Source organism: Sciurus vulgaris (assembly GCF_902686455.1).
Source record: "Sciurus vulgaris genome assembly, chromosome: 9".
NCBI lineage: Eukaryota > Metazoa > Chordata > Mammalia > Rodentia > Sciuridae > Sciurus > Sciurus vulgaris.
The window spans coordinates 81,265,162-81,287,031 of NC_136469.1; the positions used below are offsets into that span (position 1 = coordinate 81,265,162).

Here is a 21,870-nt window from a genome sequence, read left to right on the forward strand (position 1 = left end):
TATCATGCTAAGTGAGATAAGCCAATCTCAAAAAGCCAAAGGACGAATGATATCGCTAATAAGTGGATGATGACATATAATGGGGGGAGAGGAGGGTTAGTGTTAGGGTTAGAGTTAGGGTTAGGGAGGGGGGCAAGTATGGAGGAAGGAACTACTGTATAGAGGGAAAAGAGGGGTGGGAGGGGTGGGGGGAAGGGAAAAAATAACAGAATGAATCAAACAACATTACCGTATGTAAATTTATGATTACACAAATGGTATGCCTTTACACCATGTACAAACAGAGAAACAACATGTATCCCATTTGTTTATAATAAAAAAAATACATTATTAAAGAAAAAAAAAGAAGAAAAAAAATGGTGCTGGGAAAACTGGAAATTCATATGTATCAAAATGAAATTAAACCCCTTTATCTCACCCTGCACAAAATCAACTCAAAATGGATCAAGGACCTAGGAATTAGACCTGAGACCCTGCACCAAATAGAAGGAAAATTAGGCCCAAAACTTCATCATGTCAACTAAGGACCTGACTTCCTTAACAAGACTCCCAAAGTGCAAGAAATAAAATCAAGAATCAATAAATAGGATGGACTCAAGTTAAAAGCTTTTTCTCAGCAAAGGAAATAATCAATAACATGAAGAGAGAACATACAGAATGAGAGAAAATGGAAGATAGAGCACTAATCACCAGAATTTATAAAAAACTCAAAAAACTTAACACCAAAAATACAAAGTACCCATTCAATAAATGGGCTAAGGAACTGAGCCCTCAATTCACAGAAGACAAATATATGAAAAAAACTTTCAACATCTCTAGTAATTAGAGACATGCAAATCAAACTACACTAAGACTTCATTTCACTCCAATTAGAAAGGCAATTATCAAGAATACAAGCAACAATAAATGTTGGTGAGGATATGGAAAAAAAAGGTACATGTATATACTGCTGGTGGGATTGCAAATTGGTGCAGCCACTCTAGAAAGCAGTACAGAGATCCCTTAGAAAACTTGAAATGGACCCACCATTCAACCCAGCTATCCCACTCCTTGGCCTATACCCAAAGAATTTAAAATCAGCATACTACAGTGATGCAGACACATCAATGTTTACAGCAGCTCAATTCACAATAGCTAAATTGTGGAACCAGCCTATATGCCCTTCAACAGATGAATGGATAAAGAAACTTTGGTATATATATATCCAATGAAATATTACTCAACCTTAAAGAAGAATGAAATTATGATATTTGCAGGTAAATGGATGGAGTTGGACAATATCATGCTAAACAAGATAAGCCAACCCCCAAAAAAACCAAAGACCAAATGTTTTCTCTGATAAGTGGATACTGATACATAATGGGTGGGTGAGGGAAGAATGGAGGAACTTTGAATCACAGAGAGGGGAATGAGCGGAGGGGATGGAGAAGAGGTGAGATAGATGGTGGAATGAGACAGACATTATTACCCTATATACATGTATTACTGCACAAATTGTGTGACTCTACATTGTGCAGAACCAGAGAAATGAAAAGTTGTACTCCATTTGTATAAAATGAATTGAAGTGCATTTTGCTGTCATGTATAACTAAATAAAAATTTTAAAAAAGAAAACGTTAATTCTCTACAATTAATTCATAATCAGTATAATTCTGTTAAAATCTTTTGTTTCTTCAGAGATTTATTGAGATAGAACTGGTATACAACAAACCAGTATGTTTAATATATATAATTTGATGAGTTTGAATGTATGCATGCACCCATGATATACATTCTCACCATAATTAAGGTAATAAACATATCAATCACCTTGAAAAAATTCATTGTTTCCCTTTACATTATTTTGTGGCAACAACACTTATCATCAGATCTAACTTAACAAATATTTGGGTTCACAATACAATATTATTAACTATGGGCCCTATGTTGTACAGCATTTCTCTAGCATATATTCATCATGCACATTTGTAACTTTATACCTACTGAACAACTCTTCAAAAATGTAATACCCTGAACAAGTGAAGTATATAAATATTTGGTAAATGATATAATGAATGGATGGAGAAGTAAAATTGAGATTCATTCATCACTGTGAGTAAGATTAATGGAGAACCTACCAAATAAAATTCTCAGTACACAAAGAAACCCTATTTTTGAATTCCAGATTCATAATTTACTGTATGAATTTGAACTAGTTAATCATTCTGTTAAAATCTTGAAAGAATTTTTTAAATTTTATTTGTTCTGTTTTGATATACATGAGAGAAGTGTATTCTGACATATTATACATACATGGAGTATAATGTAGTCTCACTGGTTGTGTAATCATATATGTGAACACAGGAAAGGTATGGCCAATTCATTCTACTATCTTTCCTATTCCTCTCACCCCTCCCTTCCCTTCATTCCTCTTTGTCTAAACCACTGAATTTCTAGTCTTACCTCTCTTACCTTTATTGTATGCTAGTATCCATATATTAGAAAGAACATTCTTGTGATGCCTCCTGCTTCATTCTTCTTGTTAAGGATTGGTTTGGCTATTCTGGGTCTCTAATTCTTCCAAATGAATTTCATGATTGCTTTTTCTAGTTCTATGAAGAGTGTCATTGGGATTTTAATAGGAATTGCATTAAATTTATATGACACTTTTGGTAGTATGGCCACTTTGACAATATTAATTCTGCCTATCCAGGAGCATGGGAGGTCTTACCATCTTTTAAGGTCTTTTTCAATTTCTCTCTTTAGTGTGTTCTGTAGTTTTAATTGTAGAAGCTTTTCACCTTTTTTGTTAGGTTGATTCCCAAGTTTTGTTTGTTTTTTACCCTATTATGAATGGCATAGTATTCCTAATTTCTCTTTTAGCTGATTCATCACTGATGTATAGGAATTCAATTGATTTATGGGGGTTAACTTTATATCCTGCTAATTTACTGGATTCATTTATGAGTTTTAGAAGTTTTCTGGTGCAATTTTTTGAGTTTTCTAAATATAGAATCATCTCATCTGCATCAAAACAGACATGAAGACCAATGGAACAGAATACAAGATATAGAGACAAACACATATGAATACAGTTATCTCATATTAGACAAAGGCACCATAAATATACATTGGAGAAAAGATAGCCTATTCAACAAATGGTTTTGGGAAAACTGGAAATCCATATGCAGCAGAATGAAACTGAACCTCTGTCTCTCATCCTGCACAAAACTGAACTCAATGTGAATCAAGGACCTAAGCATTAGACCAGATACCCTGAACCTACCACAAGGAAAAGTAGGCCCAACTCTCTATCATATTGGCTTAGGAATCAAATTCCTCAATAAGATTCCTAAAACAGAAATAAAATCAAGAATTAATAAATGGGATGGTATCAAACTAAAAAGCTTCTTCACAGAAAAAGAAACAATAAAGAACATGAAGAGATGCCTATAGAATGGGAGAAAATTTTTTTCACCTTCACCTAAGATAGAGCATTAAAGAACAGGACATACAAAGAACTCAAAAACAACACCAAAAAACAATTAACCCAATCAATAAATGGGCAAAGGAATTGAACACACACTTCAAAGAAGAACAAATAAGAATGGTCAACAATATATGGAAAAATGTTCAACATCTCTAGCAATTAGAGAAATGCAAATTAAATTCATACTGAGATTTCATCTCACTCCAGTCAGAATGGCAATTATCAAGAAATAAGTAACAATAAATGTTTGTGAGTATATGGGAAGAAAGGTACACTTATACATTGCTGATGGGACTTCAAATTGGTGCAACCACTTTAGAAACCAGAATGGAGATTCCTCAGAAAACTTGGAATGGAACCAACTACTATTTGATCCAGTTATCCCACTCCTTGGTCTATACCCAAAGGACTTAAACTTAGCACATCAATGTTTATAGCAGCTCAATTCACATTGGCTAACTATGCAACCAAACTAGGTGCCCTTCAACAATTAAATGGATAGAGAAAATATGATATGTATACCGAATGGAATATTACTCAGCCAGAAAGAATGAAATTATGTCATTTGCCAGTAAATGGATGGAACTAAAGACTATCATGCTAAAAGTGAAATAAACCAACCTTAGGAAACCAAACACTGAATGTTCTCTTTGATTTGCAAATACTAGCACACAATAAAGGTGGGAGAGGTAAGACTAGACGTTCAGTGGTTTAGACAAAGGGGAATGAAGGGAAGGGGGGGGTGAGAGGAACAGGAAAGCTGGTAGAATGCATTGGCCATACCTTTCCTATGTTCACATATATGATTACACAACCGATGAGACTCCACATCATGTATAACCACAGGAATGGGATCCTACATTATACTCCATGTATGTATAATATGTCAGAATACAATTCAGCTCAACAGGTTCTTTTCCTACAAGCATTTGCTATATACATAGGAATAAATGAGAGGCTGAATAAAGTTGGACAGACTTATGGAACTAAAAACTGATGCTAGAATCTAAAGACAATGAAGAGAAAGTTACCTATGAAAATTCTCTTACCTGAGTAACCTATAAATACACAAGGTATCACTGCATATCTTACTATTAAATTGTGTTAAAGTACCCAAGACTGAGAACATCCTATCTGTCTAGGAAAAGCAAACAGAAATTCCTTTGTGCATGTATATACCTAAAAATATTTACAATTGAAAGGAGTTCTAGAATTTGCTTCAAAATTATGGATTACTCAGAAAACTTGAATGGAACCACCATTTGACCCAGCTATCCCACTCCTTGGTCTATATTCAAAGGACTTAAAATAAGGATACTACAGTGACACAGCAACATCAATATTTATAGCAGCTCAACTCACAATAGCTAAGCTATGGAACCAACTTAGGTGCCCTTCAAAAGACGAATGGACAAAGAAAATGTGATATATATACCCAATGATTCCTCAACCTTAAAGAGGAATAAAATTATAGTATTTGCTGGCAAATGGATGGAGCTGGAGAACATCATGTGAAGATAAATAAGCTAATCCCAAAAAACCAAAGGACAAATGTTTTCTATGATATGTAGATGCTAATTCAAAATAAGGAAGAGGGGGCTAGGGAAGAATAGAGGTACTTTGGATTAGGCAGAGAGGAATGAAGGGAGGGGAGGGTTATGGGAGTAGGAATGATAGTAGAATGAATCAGACATTACTACCCTATGCGCATATATGAATACACAACCAGTGTGATTCTACATCATTTACAACCAGAAGAATGAATAGTTATACTGCATTTATGTATCATGTGTCAAATGCATTCTATTGTCATATGTAACTAATTAGAACAAATTTTTAAAATGATGTTATGTTTTGGTGGTGTTTTTTGATGAAACAGATTTGACATGCTTTCATAATTATTGAAAATAGATAATGGTTATACCAACCTCATTAAAATAGTCTCCCTATTTTGTATATATTTAAATTTTTCCATGATAAAATAATTAAATAATTAAAGCTTTAAATAATTCTCCAGAACCAGATGGTATAATCAGGGTGGTTTTCCAAATATTTAGATAGAAATAACATCAGCCTTATACAACTTCCTTCATAGAGAAATACAAAGGGAAATCAAAAGTATTCTGGGTAAAGAGAAGCTAGAACAGGGTAACTTAAAAAAAAAAAAAAACTTATTTTCCCTAATCTGCCCATGAAAGTAGACACATAAAATAGAATCGCAAAAACCAAAACCCTCATAAAACATCTACAAAAGACCTTAACAAAGTATCTTTAGAAATTCCAAAGCAAGAGTAGGTATAGACAAATTAACAACCAAGACCCTTATAATATCAGAAAGAGTCAGAAAAATAGCAGAGAAAGGGCAATGGTAATTCTAAATCTCTTTAGATAAAAAGAATCTCAATATCTCCAATTACTCAATGGCAAATGCAGTAACACAAAATAACAAGAGTAGCTAAACCTAAAGGGATGTTCTATAGAATCTTGTTCAAGGATGAATGCAAACAAAAAGGAATAAGATCTGGTGGTACTGGAACAGTCTTGGCTCAGTGAGATATAAAAATTAGCATACTGAATCTGATTTCCAAAATAACACACTGAGAAAAAAGCACTTGAAGTAGATATATTGAGCAGTACAAAGGTAACTACAAAGCAAAAAAACAGAAGGTCCAGATGAAAGTGTAGAAGGAATAATAATAATAATTCAGGGAGTACAGAGACATCATGGTGGGAAAACACCAGAAGCAAAAAGCTCTAGAGCACTGAAGCTAAAAACAAAAACGACAAAAAAGAAAAAAACACATCCTAACTATATTAGTCAATTTTGCTTGCTGTAACAGAATGCCTGAGACTGGGAAATAAACAGAGAAAATGGGCTTAGTTAGCTCACAGTTTGGGAGGTTTGAGAGCACATCACTGATACCTGCTAAGCTTTGGTAAGGGCACTCTTACTGCAATGCATAATGGATGGCTTCAATATGAGAGCACAAGGGAAGGAGATATTGGCAAGATAGGAGACCAGAGAGTAGAAAACCTCCAATCTTGCTTTTTAATAACAACTGTTTTATGAGAACGAACCAGGGTTGCACAAGCATTACATTAATTCCATAAAAGAGGGCAGCATGTCAACTACCTTGCACAGAATTTCACCTCTTAAAGGTTCTACCACCTGTTAATACCACAATGTGGGGACCAAACCTCCAAAACATGAACCCTTGAGGGGAACATCATATCCAAATCATATTACTTGTTCCTTATTCTTTCTTAAAATCATCAGAAAACTCAAAAAATGAGTAATAATAAAGAGTCATGGTCAAATTTATTCCCAAGTAATTTGTAAAAATAATAATTGTCATCAAAACAACATCCCAGTCAAAACTGAAAGTATCCTAGAAAAATGTATGCAAAGAGTAGTTTGAAAATTATAACCTAATAGAACAAAAGGAATTAAAAGGAATGTCAAAAACATAACTGAAAACATAAATCAGAAAAAGATATAAATTCAGTGATTGAAGAAAAAGAAAATTTAAAGATAAACATACAGAACTTTAAAATTAGGAAAAATAGAATTTTTAATATTTAGAAATGAAGACTACATTTAAAGAACACAAGTTTGTATAATCAATCACCTTTAACAATGCCATAGTAGAAAATGGAAAGAAAATGTTGAAAATAAAGAAGAAATAGGAAAGAGATAAAGAGAGAGAAGAAAAGTCTAGATATAAAGGAAAAGCAGTGAAGAGTCTCTGGAAAAGAAAACTAAAGCACTAGAATAAAACATATCAAAAACCATAAATTGAGCAAACTTTCTTGGCATTTCAAGATGGCAGAAAAGAGAGGTCACCTTCCTGGCTGATACATGGCATGAAACCAAGAGAGCAGATAGGCAGCTTTCAGCAAGGCAGATGAAAATAAGAGGGCAACTTTACTTGAATTTAATACTAAACATTCAAAGCAGATCAGGAACTCAGGAGGTTGGCTATAATAAAATAAGGAAGAAATCCCCAGTGCCGCAGTCACTGCTGCAGCCAGAAGCACCAGGAGAGTAGTCCCTCCAAAGTAGGGTGGAGGAATAAGGGAATTAAAGGACTCACATTTTTAGAAGGCCTGATATGTGCCTGGGTATGGAGATTTTAGACATCATGGACACTGCCTGACTAAACTGAAAGGTATGCTTCCACAATGTCCTTGGCAGGAAAGAAGCTGCATCTCTCCGAGTTGCATGCAAATTACATAGGAAGGAAACATTTTGTAGCTGTGTCATTGGGGCCAGCAACTGGGAGAGCTGACTCCTGGAAAACCCAAGTTTGGCCCAAAATACAGGTCTGACAAACCCAAGACATCAAGTGTGCCTAAGTGAGCAGGAGAAAATCAAATTTGGAGAGGGGTTTGCATATGGGAACACTGGTCATGGAAACCCACTGGCTTTCCCCCCTCTCCCTCCAGTCAGGCTGCTTGCAGGACTGAGGAGAGACATGCCTGACTGGGAATTTGAAAGGGAGGTGGTGGGAGAGATTGAGTTTGGAGACTGAGGTCAAGATCAGGAAACATGTGCTCTGCAGGTGACAGAGTGAACTAAGAATTGGCTCCTCTACCACATGAGTGGAACCCTGAGGAGTTCCTTGGGTTGTAGTCTTCCAGCATGGACCAACAATTGATACTCCCTGGAGGTGAATAGATTTTAAAACTCCAAACCAATTGGTATTCACTGAAGAACTAAGAGCCTACCTAAGCCTAAACTCTACATCCAGGATTTCACCTATGGGATTATCTCTCTCACTCCAGTCACCCCACCCTGGAGGTGGAGCAAGTCTCACACTCCAGACAACCCCACCTAATACTGCTGAGGAGGGAGTCTGAAAAACTGTTGTACTCTGATTAAAATAATTCATTAACATTTCATCAAGATCCTCTTTTCTTTGCTTTGCTTATTTGTGACCTTAATGGTTCATGTACATTTATAAATATTAGTATCTATTTTTCCTCATTTCTAGCATTTTTGAAGCCAGTGATTTTTCATGGATCAGTATTTTGAGGACTAGGATGTTTGATTAGTATATTTCAGTTTTGTTTTATATTCTTTACTTACACTTTTAATTTTTAAAATTTTTACCATATGTATTTCTTCTCTCACTTATGTCTTTCTCTTGATTCTCTTTTTCTCTTTTCTTCTGCTAACAGCCAATCTCTCTTGTTCTTTCATTCTTTAATTTTTTACTTCTAACTTCTCTCCTCCTCCCTCATAATCCTACATCACTTCTTTCCATGTCTGACATTTAAAATTGTAAACCTTTTTTTAAACTTACTGTTTTTACTATGGGCAATAACCGATCTCATCATCTCTCTTTATTGTGACAATTAACATTGTAGATGTCATAGCAGGAACTATTTGGCTTAAGGATATATACTGTTTGCATTGGTTGTTACTATTATTTGTCTCCCCCTAAATGGTGAAGTACTAGAAACCTTCAGAAACATTATAAGTCCATAGGGTAGAAACTGTAGTGCTTCAGATACATACAGTTAGATGGTAGACACATAAACAACATGAAAAAGCAAAGGGACAAATTGTCCCAAACTAACCAAGACACTTCATTAATAGAATCCATTGACATCACAGTGGAAAAAAATGTCAGAGAAGGACTTTAGAATGTACATAGTTAAACTGATCTGTGAGGTAAAGGATGATGTAAGAAGTGAAATCAGAGAGAAAATATAGGAAGTGAAAGATAACCTCAATAAAGACATGGAAATTCAAAAAAAAATCAAGCAGAAATCCTCAGAATGAAGGAATTAATAACTGAATTAAAAATACAATGGAAACTATCACCAATAGACTAGACCAGTTGGAAGACAAGAGTTTCAGGTAATGAAGGCAAAACACATAATCTTGAAAATAAAGTTGACCATGAAGAAAAGACGTTAAGAGATAGTGAACAGAAGTACCAAGAAATATGAGATAACATGAAAAGACCACATTTAAAATTTACTGGGATAGACGAAGGCTTGGAGATACAAACCAAAGGAATGAACAATCTTTTCAATGAAATAATACCATAAAGTTTCCCTACCCTTAAATATGAAGTGGAAAACCAAATACAGGAGTATTACATGACTCCAAATATACAAAATTGCCAAAGAACCACACATCATTATGAAAATGCTAATAGAATAAGGACAGAACTTAAAGGCTGCCAGAGAAAAAAAATGACTAGTCACATTTACAAGGAAACCAATCCAGATTGCAACTGATTTTTTTCAACCAGGACCTTCAAAGCTAAGAGGTCTTTCAATAATATCTGCCAAGTTCTGAAAGAAAATGGATGCAAGACAAGAATACAATCCCCAGCAAAATTAAGCTTTAGAATTGACAATGAAATAAAAAACCTTCCATGATAAACAAAAGTTAAAAGAATTCACAACTAGAAAGCCTAGGCCCTATAAAAATACTCAGTATTTCATGAAGAAGAAATGAAAAATAAAAGCAAACACCAGCAAAGGAAAGAACTAAAATAGGAGAATAGTCAGTTAAAGGAGAACTAATTCAAATTTAAACTGGAAATGAATAAAAATGATAGGAAATAAAAATCATTTCATAATAATAACCTGAATGTAATTGGCCTAAACTCATCAATCAAAAGATACAGACTGGAAGATTGGATTAAAAATTAATACCCAATAATATATTCTCTCCAAATGACTCACCTCATTGGCAAAGAAATCTACAGACTAAAGGTTGAAGGATAGGGAAAAAACATATCGTTCACAAGGATCTTATAAATAAGCAGGGGTTTCTATCATCATATCAGATAAAGTGAACTTCAAGCCAAAGTTAATCCAAAGGGACAAATAAGGATATTTCATACACTTAAGGGAATTATATACCAACAAGACATAACAATCATAAATATTTATGCTTCAAATGATACAGCATTTACATACATCAAACAAAACCTTCTCAATTTCAAGAATCAAATATAGGGGGCAATCCAAGATGGTGGACTAGAGGGTGACTGCATCTCCAGTCACTCCAGAACCCAGGATTCAAGAAGGGGAGGCATTGAGAGAATCGGACTAAAATAGAATGACGGGGTGAGTCTCCCCCACCCAGTGAAGCTCAGCTGGGCAGCAGGTCTGGATTCGAGCAGCTTATTAGAGTAGGACAGGGCAGATAGAGTCTCCCCCCAGGCAGCTCTGTGCACTCTGGTGGTCGGTTCCTCCCACAGGGACAGATTCTCCAGGCTCGCAGAGCAGGCCCCCCAGTGTGCTTCTGCACAGAAGCAGTGCAGCCAGCTCCGGCCCGCCCGCAGGTTGCTTCAGCGACCAGCACAGGGCACCAGGGACTTCCCCAAGCAGCCCAGCCCCCTCCAGCAGGAAGCGCCTCTCTAGGCTAGCTTCTAGGGGCAGACCACCCAGTGAGAGCCTGTCTACACAGAGCCAGCCACAAGTCCCCAAGCCAGTGGAGACCTCCGACCTGCAAGCAGCCTCTGGGACCAGGGCTGGGCAGCAAGAGACCTCTCCAGGTCTCTCTCCCTGGAACCAGTAGCGGACTAGGGGCAGCGTTCTTCGGAAGCACTACATTATCAAGTTAATCCAAGACTTCAGGCTACTGAAGGCTGGTAGGTGATACACTGGAAATCTACAGGGACACTATAAGCCAATAGAGGAAATCTACAATATCACAGAGTCCCACTGACATCTGACCAATATGAGAAAACAAGGGAAGAAAATGTCCCAAACAAACCTAGATACTATATCAATAAAACCCAATGCAGCACAGCAGAAGAAATGTCAAAAAGGGAGTTCAGAATATACATAATTAAAACAATCAGGAAAGCAAACAAGGAGATGAAAGAACAAATGCAGGCAATAAATGAACGCACCAATCAACAGTTAAAAGAGCAAATAAGAGAAGCAAAAGAGCATTTCAATAAAGAGTTAGAGATACTGAAAAAAAAAAAACAAACAGAAATCCTTGAAATGAAGGAAACAATAAACAAAGTTAAAAACTCCATAGAAAGCATAACCAATAGGATAGATCACCTGGAAGACAGAACCTCAGATATTGAAGACAAAATATTTAATCTTGAAAACAAGGTTGACCAAACAAAAAAGATGGTAAGAAATCATGAACAGAATCCACAAGAATTATGGGATATCATGAAGAGGCCAAATTTAAGAATTATTGGGATTGAGGAAGGCTTAGAGAAACAAACCAAAGGAATGAACAATCTATTCAATGAAATAATATCAGAAAATTTTCCAAATCTGAAGAATGAAATGGAAATCCAAGTACAAGAGGCTTATAGGACTCCAAATATACAAAATTACAACAGACCTACACCAAGGCACATTATTATGAAAATACCTAACATACAAAATAAAGACAGAATTTTAAAGGCCACGAGAGAAAAGAATCAGATTACATTCAGGGGAAAACCAATAAGAATATCAGCAGATTTTTCAATCCAGACCCTAAAAGCTAGAAGGGCCTGGAACAACATTTACCAAGCCCTGAAAGAAAACGGATGCCAACCAAGAATTTTATACCCAGCAAAACTTACTTTCAGATTTGACGACAAAATAAGATCCTTCCATGATAAACAAAAGCTAAAGGAATTTACAAAAAGAAAGCCGGCATTACAGAACATTCTCAGCAAAATATTCCATGAGGAAGAGATGAAAAACAACGATGTAAATCAGCAATGGGAGGAACTAGCCTAAAGGAATAGCCAAATAAAGGAGAAACCAAATCATGTCAAAAAACAAAAATGAGTCCAATGACTAGGAATACAAATCATATCACAATAATAACCGTGAATGTTAATGGCCTGAACTCATCAATCAAAAGACATAGACTGGCAGATTGGATTAAAAGAAAACTCCAACAATTTGCTGCCTGAAAGAGACTCATCTCATAGAAAGAGATACCCACAGACTAAAGGTAAAAGGATGGGAAAAAACATACCACGCACACGGACACAGCAAAAAAGCTGGAGTATCCATCCTCATTTCAGATAATGTGGACTTCAAGCCAAAGTTAGTCAGAAGGGATAAAGAATGACATTACATATTGCTTAAGGGAAGACATAAATCAGCAAGACGTAACAATCATAAATATCTATGCCCCGAACATTGGCTCATCCATGTACATCAAACAAATCCTTCTCAATTCCAGAAATCAAATAGACCACAACACAATAATACTAGGTGATTTTAACACACCTCTTTCACCACTGGATAGATCGTCCAAACAAAAATTGAATAAAGAAACCATAGATCTCAATAACACAATCAACAATTTAGACTTAACCGACTTATATAGAATATACCATCCAACAAAGAACGAATACACTTTCTTCTCAGCAGCACATGGATCCTTCTCTAAAATAGACCATGTTTTATACCACAAAGCTACTGTTAGCAAATACAAGAAGATAGAGATACTACCTTGTACTCTATCAGATCATAATGGACTGAAATTAGAAATAAATGACAGAATAAAAAACAGAAACTTCTCCAATACCTGGAGATTAAATAATACACTATTATATGATGAATGGATAACAGAAGACATCAGGAGGGAAATTTAAAAATTCTTAGAAGTAAACGAGAACAAAGACACATCATATCAAAATCTCTGGGACACTATGAAAGCAGTACTTAGAGGAAGATTTATTTCATGGGGTGCATTCAACAAAAGAAGTAGAAATCAACAAATAAACGACTTAACATTACAGCTCAAAGCCCTAGAAAAAGAAGAGCAGACCAACACCAAAAGTAGTAGAAGACAGGAAATAGTTAAACTCAGAGCTGAAATCAACGAAATTGAAACAAAAGAAACAATCAGAAAAGTTAACAAAATAAATAGTTGGTTCTTTGAAAAAATAAACAAAATTGATAAACCCTTAGCAACACTAACAAAGAGAAAGAGGGAGAAAACTCAAATTACTAAAATTCAGAATGAACAAGGAAATATCACAATGGAATGGAACCACCATTTGACCCAGCTATCCCACTCCTTGGCCTATACCCAAAGGACTTAAAATCAGCATACTACAGAGATACAGCCACATCAATGTTCATAGCTGCTCAATTCACCATAGCCAGATTGTGGAACCAACCTAGATGCCCTTCAGTTGATGAATGGATAAAGAAACTGTGGCATATATATACAATGGAATATTACTCCGCCATGAAGAATAATAAAATTATGGTATTTGCAGGCAAATGGATGAAATTGGAGGATATCATGCTAAGTGAGATAAGCCAATATCAAAAAACTAAAGGATAAATGATCTCACTGATAAGCGGATGAGGACACATAAGGAGGGGGTAGGAGGGGTTAGCATTAGGTTTAGGGTTAGGTTTAGGGTTAGGGATAAGAAGGGTGGTAAGAATGGAGGAAGGACTGTATAGAGGGAAAAGAGGGGTGGGAGGGGTGGGGGGAAGGGAAAAAATAACAGAATGAATCAAACAACATTGCCCTATGTCAATTTATGATTTTTAATTAAAATTAAAGAAAAAAAATTTAAAAAAAAAGAATCAAATATACCACAATAGAGACTGTGGAACCAACCTAGATGCCCTTCAATTGATGAGTGGATAAAGAAACTGTGGTATATATATACAATGGAATATTACTCAGCCATAAAGAATGATAAAATTATGGCATTTGCAGGCAAATGGATGAAATTGGAGAATATCATGCTAAGTGAGATAAGCCAATCTCAAAAAGCCAAAGGACGAATGATATCGCTAATAAGTGGAGGATGACACATAATGGGGGGGGGAGGGAAGGGTTAGTGTTAGGGTTAGAGTTAGGGTTAGGGAGGGGGGCAAGTATGGAGGAAGGAACTACTGTATAGAGGGTAAAGAGGGGTGGGAGGGGTGGGGGGAAGGGAAAAAATAACAGAATGAATCAAACAACATTACTCTATGTAAATTTATGATTACACAAATGGTATGCCTTTACGCCATGTACAAACAGAGAAACAACATGTATCCCATTTGTTTACAATAAAAAAAAAAAAAACAATAAGACTGGGTGACTTTATCACACCTCTCTCACTACTGGATAGATCCTCCTAATAAAAATTAAATAAAGAAGTTATAGATCTAAGAAATACAATTAATAATTTAGACTTAACTACCAATGATTGAGCACACTTTCTTCTTAGCAGCACATGGATCCTTCTCCAAATAGACCATATCTTAGGCCAAAAAGCAACTCTTAGCCAATTCAAAAAACAATAGAGATTATATCTTGCATTCTATCAAATCATAATAGAACGAAATTAGAAATCAATGGTAAAATAAAAAATAGAAGCCACTCTAACACTTGGAGACTAAATAATATGCTATTGAATGACCAATGAATAACAGAACATATAAGGTATGAGATTTTAAAAATACAAAGATGTAAATGAGAATTGTGACACAACTTATCAAAATCTCTGGGACACTATGAAGGCAGTTCTAAGAGGAAAGTTCAATGCACTGAGTGCAGTCTTTAAAATACCAGAAAGTGACCAAATAAATAACCTAACATTACACTTCAAAGTCCTAGAAAAAGAAGAATAAAAGAATATGAGAATCAGTAGAAGACACAAAATAATTAAAATCAGAACAGAAATCAATGAAATCAAAACAAAAAAAATTAAAAATAGATGAAACAAAAAGTTGGTTCTTTGAAAAACTAAACAAAATCAATAAACCCTTAACCAAGGTAATGAAGCAAAAGAGAGAAATCAAATCATTAAAATTCATGATGAAAAAGGAGATATCACCACAGACACTATTGAAATATAGACAATAGGATTCCGCCTTTGGGTCCCCTTCTTCCACCCGGGAGAAGTCTGCTTTTACTTTTCTTTAATAAAGCTGCATTTCCACTCTACATTTGCCTCGGCGTGCTTCTCCGGCGTTATACTTCAACACCTGAGGAAGCAGGACTCGTCACCGGTAAAGAGCGGTATCAGATTTGGAGGTCCCACCGAGATCTACGCCGAGGTAAGTAAGCCTTTCTCTTCATGCACCTCAATCTGTCCGAGGTGCATCTTTCTGTCTCTTTCTTTCTGGAGGGCAAAATGGGCACCCGTGGGCTACGTAAACGCAGTTAGTGCAGCCGCCATTCTTAAGACTCGGGTGAAAGGTTTCCCGGCCCAGGCAAGTTTCCAATCACCTGTTCTGCAGGCATGTTGGGGCTCTGCTGAAGCCGTTTCCTACTTTTCTGTCCAGGCCCGGAGCGCAATTGCCGCCAGTACACAGTGTCCCTAGTCCTGATCTGCCCAGGATGCGTGGAGGTGGAGGAAGGGTTGGAACAACTGCGGGGTTCTCGGCCCGGGCTACTCTCGGGTGGACCCCAAAGGTTCCTTCTCTGGACTCCCCCTCCCGACAGCCCTAAGGGGTATCCAAGGCGATCGGTAGACAAATGGCACTGAGGGAAAGCGCCAATTACATTTGCCTCCGTATGGGCCGTGCATCACACCACACACATCCATTCCCTCCTGGATGTTTCCCTTTCACTCGCCGATCAGACATTAAACATTCAGATGGTAGGATTAAGAGAAAGACATAAGAAAATTATGTAGAAAATGCTTAGGTTATCTTTGTTTGCATATTTAGCCTTTGCTAGTGTGTTTAAAGTTTTCCTGTGCTTAAAGGTGCTCAGTGTGTTCTAAGCTGCAGGGAGGATGTATATTTTTATTCGACCCCTCCCTTGAATCCCTCAGGGAACAGGGTATTATCTGTCTAACAATCAATAGGTGTCCCCCTCACCCTTTGGAGATTCCTTTAGTCTACAAAATAGGCAGTAAGATGTGCAATTCTTTTGTTGTGGGTCCCTCTTAATTAGGAATTCATAGTGGCAGGGAGGAAAGCAGTAATGCCCTTAAGTCTGAATCCTCCAAGGGTCTCTAGCACAGGGCAAACTAGAACCCTAGCACTTTGCCAAAGAAGGCCAGAAATCACTTTGGCAAAGCCAAGTAGCGAGAGACGGGTTTTCTGGACCGTATTGAAGCTCAAACATAGGGAGACGTCCCTAAATATGGTCTCCGGCGCGGGCGCCTGAGGTCTATTTTTCTTTTCTTCCACTTAGATGGGAGCTTCACTCTCAACAGTATTGTCAGGTTCACCAGTAGCCTGCATACTGAAAAACTGGGACAAATTTGACCCACAGACCCTCAAGAAAAAGCGCCTCATTTTCTTCTGCCGCCAGGCCTGGCCTCAATACAAACTCTCTGATGGAGAATCTTGGCCGCCAGAGGGAAGTATAAATTTTAATACCATTTTACAGCTTGATAAATTTTGCAAAAGGGAAGGAAAATGGTGTGAGGTACCTTATGTTCAAATCTTCTTTATTCTAAGGGAAGACCCCAAATTATGCCAACAATGTAAAATAGACTCAGCCATAACCACTACCAGAAAGGAAGAAAACCTTAAAGAGTCACCTACTGAGGGAAAGGAATTTTCTGCTAATGTCCATCAGCAGGCCTCCTGTCCTCCATACCCTGGTCCTTTTCCATCTGCCCCAGTGGACAGATCAAATATACTACCTCTCCAGGAGATGCCAGGAGGAGAATTTGGACCAATTAAAGTATACAACCCTTTCTCCCTCCAAGACCTAAGACAGATAAAAACAGACCTAGGGAAATTTTCAGAAGATCCAGATAAATATATTGAGGTGTTTCAAAACCTATGCCAAGTGTTTGACCTCACCTGGAAGGATATTATCCTGTTACTTAACCAGACTTTAACCTCCAATGAGAAGGAAGCCACTCTAAAAGCAGCTGAACAATTTGGGGATGACCTACACCTTGCTCATGCCCCAGGAGCCCAAACTAGATCCAAACCCAACTATCCATCGGGAGCACAGGCAGTTCCAAGAAATGATCCCGACTGGGATCCAAACGATGAACAGGACGCTTGGAAGATCAGACACTTCCAAATGTTAGTCCTCGAGGCCCTTAGGAGAATCAAACAGAAGCCTATTAACTATTCCAAGGTTTCTGAAATTATACAAGGTCCTGAGGAAAGCCCAGCTATTTTTATGGAGAAACTCAGGGAGGCAATGAGAAAACACACCACCGTGGATCCTGAATCCACAGAGGGCCATTTACTTTTAAAGGACAAATTTATCATTCAGTCAGCCCCAGACATTCGGAGGAAATTACAGAAATTGGCATATGGCCCTGATCAATCCTTAGATGATATCCTCCGACTTGCAACTTCCGTTTTTTTATAATCGAGATGTAGAGGAAAAGAAGGAAAAAGAGCGTAGAGACAAGAAAAAGACTGAAGCGCTGGTCTTAGCCCTAAGAGGAGTTAGCTTCCCGGATGAAACAGGAGGAAAACGGAATGTACCTCAGGCCACAAAAGGGGTTTGTTTCCGTTGTGGAAAGGAGGGACATTTCAAACGGGAATGTCCCTAAGCCAAACGGCCAGCCAAACGGCCACCGCCGGAGCCCTGCCCTAAATGTCAAGGCAATCATTGGAAAAGTGACTGTCCTCAGGGGCGTAGGTCCTCGAGGCCAGACTCTTCCACACAGGCCTGACGGGGCCCAGGGCCGATTCTAATGGCTCCCGTAACTCCTATCACTACGCATGAGCCCCGGGTATGCTTCTCCGTAGGGAGCCAAGAGGTCAACTTCCTCTTAGATACTGGCGCGTTTTTCAGTGCTCACCTCTTATCCTGGACCTCTTTCCTCTAATACTATAACGGTGCAAGGAGTGTCTGGACAGCCTATTACCAGAAAGTTTACTCTCCCACTGAGTTGTGAGTGGGATGGGATGATGTTTTCTCATGCATTCCTGATAGTCCCAGAATGCCCTACCCCTTTACTGGGAAGGGACTTACTTTCAAAACTTCAGACTTCCATTACAATGAATTTGGGACCACAAGGATCATTGTGATTATCAGGTTTGGGATGGAAATTTATGGCTTACACCCACCATTGGGCATCTAAACCAAAAGGCCCCAATCTGTTGGGAACAACATAACCATACTTATGATATATGGCCTAATAGTACTCGAGAATTAGGATGAACCCCAGAGTCACAATGCCAACAAATTGTAATTTTACAAGCCAATGATTGGTTTGGAACTAATTGGCTCTATAGACCTGAAATTAGCTGGCCAGCACCCAATGGGACACAATGGATATGTGGAACTAACTTATGGCCCTGGCTTCCCCCAGGCTGGATAGGAAGATGTACTATCGGGTACCCCTGGATGCAAGGGCGATGGACCCCAAGTATAGAACAGCCAGCAAATCTCCCCAATCTCAAACACAGATGGGGACGATCTGTTTTTCGTTGGTATGATCATTTAGCTTCAATGTTTATCCCACAAATTGGTTTAGAGGATGTAATGTGGCATGTGGAAACTCTAAACAATTATACCCAAATCGCCCTCCATGACATTGAAGAAAGCATTTCTCTCCTTAACACAGAAGTGACACTCATGAGGAAAGCTGTCTTACAAAACCGGATGGCTTTAGATATTCTCACTGCAGCCCAAGGCGGTACTTGTGCCATTGTTAGAACTGAATGCTGTGTTTACATCCCTGACAACTCCGGCAATGTGACTGACATCCTTAAAGATTTACATTCTCAGATAGAGGCCATGTCCTCCCCAGACCCATCATGGGAACAAATTCTTAGCTCCTGGTTCTCTGGTACCTCCTGGTGGAAAACATTATTAGTTTCTGTCATCATCATCATACTCATTGGCGTGTTTCTATGCTGTGGTATTTACTGTTGCATTAATCTTATCCCAGTACTCATAACTTCTTGTTTCTCTTATAGACCGCCCATCTCTCAAATGACCCTCCAGCCCATTATTCCTCAACCAGACTTTTACCGTGGACCCCTCGATCGACCCGATTTCTAAAAAAGGAACTCCAAGCTGCTTACCCCATGCCGTCCACTTCCAGCTCGAAGAAGTCAGAGCGGTCATCGACCCCCTTCCCCAGCAGCATGGAGTTCCTAAGATAAGAGGGGGGAATGAAGCCAGAATTGGGGACAGGCAGTTAGTGTAGAAATAGGGAATCAGGTCAGATTGAGGAAATGGAGGCCATAAAACCATCTGCCTCTGGAAATTGGAGACTGCTGTGGGAGAATGGAATGTCAAGGACCTGCAGAACCCATTGATAACCAAATTTACCTGCCCTTGTCAGAGACTGCAGGCAGGAAGATTCTGATTAATGCCCCCTGGGCCCTTACCTGCCTGAATCACTTTGGCCCTCCCCTGCCCCATCCGCTTCTCACCTGCAAAACCAGGCCTAATCCTGTAGGCAGGAAGGAAAGAGATAAGGGGAGAGAATGGGAGAACAAAACCCATAAAAAGGACAGGATTTGCTCATCCCACGGATTCCGCCTTTGGGTCCCCTTCTTCCACCCGGGAGAAGTCTGCTTTTACTTTTCTTTAATAAAGCTGCATTTTCCACTCAAAAAAAAAAAAAAAAAAAAGAAATATAGACAATAATCAGAAACTACTTTGAAAATCTAAAATGCGATGGAATAGAAATTATGATCACATTGACAAATTTCTAGAGATGTATGACTTACCCAAATTGAATCAGGAGGACATAGAAAATTTAAACAGACCAATTTCAAGCAATGAAATTGAAAATGCTATCAAAAGCTTACCAACAAAGAAAAGACCAAGACTAGATGGATTCTCAGCCAAATTCTATCATATCTTAAAAGAACTTACAAAAAATACTCCTCAAATCATTCCGTGAAATAGAAAAGGAGGGAACCCTTTCAAACTCATTCTATAAAGTTTGGTATCACCCTGATACCAAAACTAGACAAAGATACATCAAGGGAAGAAAACTTCAGACCAATATCCCTAGTGAATACAGATGCAAAAATTCTTAATAAAATACTGGCAAATCACATTCAAAAACCTATTTTGATCAAGTCTGATTCATTCCAGGACTGCAAAGCTGGTTTAGCATAAGGAAATTAATATAAGTAATTAATTACATCAATAGACTTCAAGACAAGAATCACATGATTATCTGAATAGATGCAGAAAAACATTTGACAAAATCCAGGATCCATTCATGTTCAAAACATTAGGCAAACTAGGGAGAGTAAGAACATACCTCAACATTGTAAAAGCTATATTTGCTAAACCCAATGCCAACATCATTCTAAATGGAGAAAAACTGAAAGCAATCCCTCTAAAAACTGGAACAAGACAGGGATGCCCTCTTTCACCACATCTATTCAATACAGTTTTTGAAATTCTGTACAGAACAGTTAGGCAGAAGAGAGAAAGGATACAAACAGGAAAAGAAGAAATCAAACTATTCCTGTTTGCTGATGTCATGATCCTATATTTAGAAGACCAAAAAAACTCCATGTGAAAACTTCTAGAACTCATAAATGAATTCAGCAAAGAAGCAGAATACAAAATTAATACCCATAAATCAATTTCATTCCTATGCATCAATGATGAATCATCTTAAAGAGAAATTAAGAAAACTATCCCATTCATGATAGGCTCAAAAAAATAAAAATAAAAATTTGGGAATCAATCTAACAAAAGAGGTGAAAGACCTCTACAATGAAAACTATAGAATACTAAAGAAAAAAATTAAAGAAGACCACAGAGGATGGAAAGATCTTCCATGCTCCTGGATAGACAGAATTAATATTGTCAAAATGACCATACTACCAAAAGTGCTACACAAATTCAATGCAATGCCAATTAAAATACCAATGACATTCTTCATAAAACTAGAAAAAGCAATTAAATTCATTTGGAAAAATAAGAGACCCAGATTAGCCAAAGCAATCCTTAGCAAGAAGAGTGAAACAGGAGGCATCACAAAACCAGACCTTAAGCTATACTAGAGTCACAGTAACAAAAATGACATGTATTACCACCAAAACAGACACATAGACCAATGATACAGAATAGAAGATACAGAGACAAACCCTCATACTGTTATCCCATACTAGACAAATGTGCCAAAAACATTCACTGGAGAAAAGATAGCCTCTTCAACAAATGACTCTGGGAAAACTAGAAATCCATATGTAGCAAAATGAAGTTAAACCCCTATCTCTCACCCTGCACAAAGCTCAACTCAAAGTGAATCAAAGATAGACACTAGAAAAGAGACTCTGTGCCTAAGAGAAGACAAAGTAGGCCCAAATCTTAATCATGTTGGCTTAGGATCTGAATTCCTTAACAAGACCCCTAAAGCTCAAGAAGTAAAATCAAGAATCAATAAATGAGATAGATTCAAACTAAAAAGCTTCTTCTCAGCAAAAGAAACAATAACATGAAGAGAGAGCCTACAGAATGGGAGAAAATCTTTACCACATGCACCTCAGATAGAGTATTAATCTCCCAGATATATAAAGAACTCAAAAAACTTAAC

The 21,870-nt window shown here is 37.6% G+C and overlaps 1 protein-coding gene across 1 annotated transcript; it reads left to right on the plus strand.

Annotated features, from left to right (window-relative positions):
• The first annotated feature begins 15,297 nt into the window (after nt 1-15,297).
• Nucleotides 15,298-17,878, plus strand: LOC306668973 (uncharacterized protein). Its single transcript, XM_079152676.1, has 2 exons — nt 15,298-15,481; nt 16,569-17,878. The coding sequence occupies exon 2, from the start codon at nt 16,569-16,571 to the stop codon at nt 17,712-17,714; it is 1,146 nt and encodes a 381-aa protein (XP_079008802.1). The 5' UTR covers nt 15,298-15,481; the 3' UTR covers nt 17,715-17,878.
• Nucleotides 17,879-21,870: the final 3,992 nt, after the last annotated feature.

What these genes read in the sequence shown, in the direction of transcription:
- LOC306668973 (XM_079152676.1), top strand. Translation starts at nt 16,569, where the DNA reads ATGGGAGCTTCACTCTCAACAGTATTGTCAGGTTCACCAGTAGCCTGC.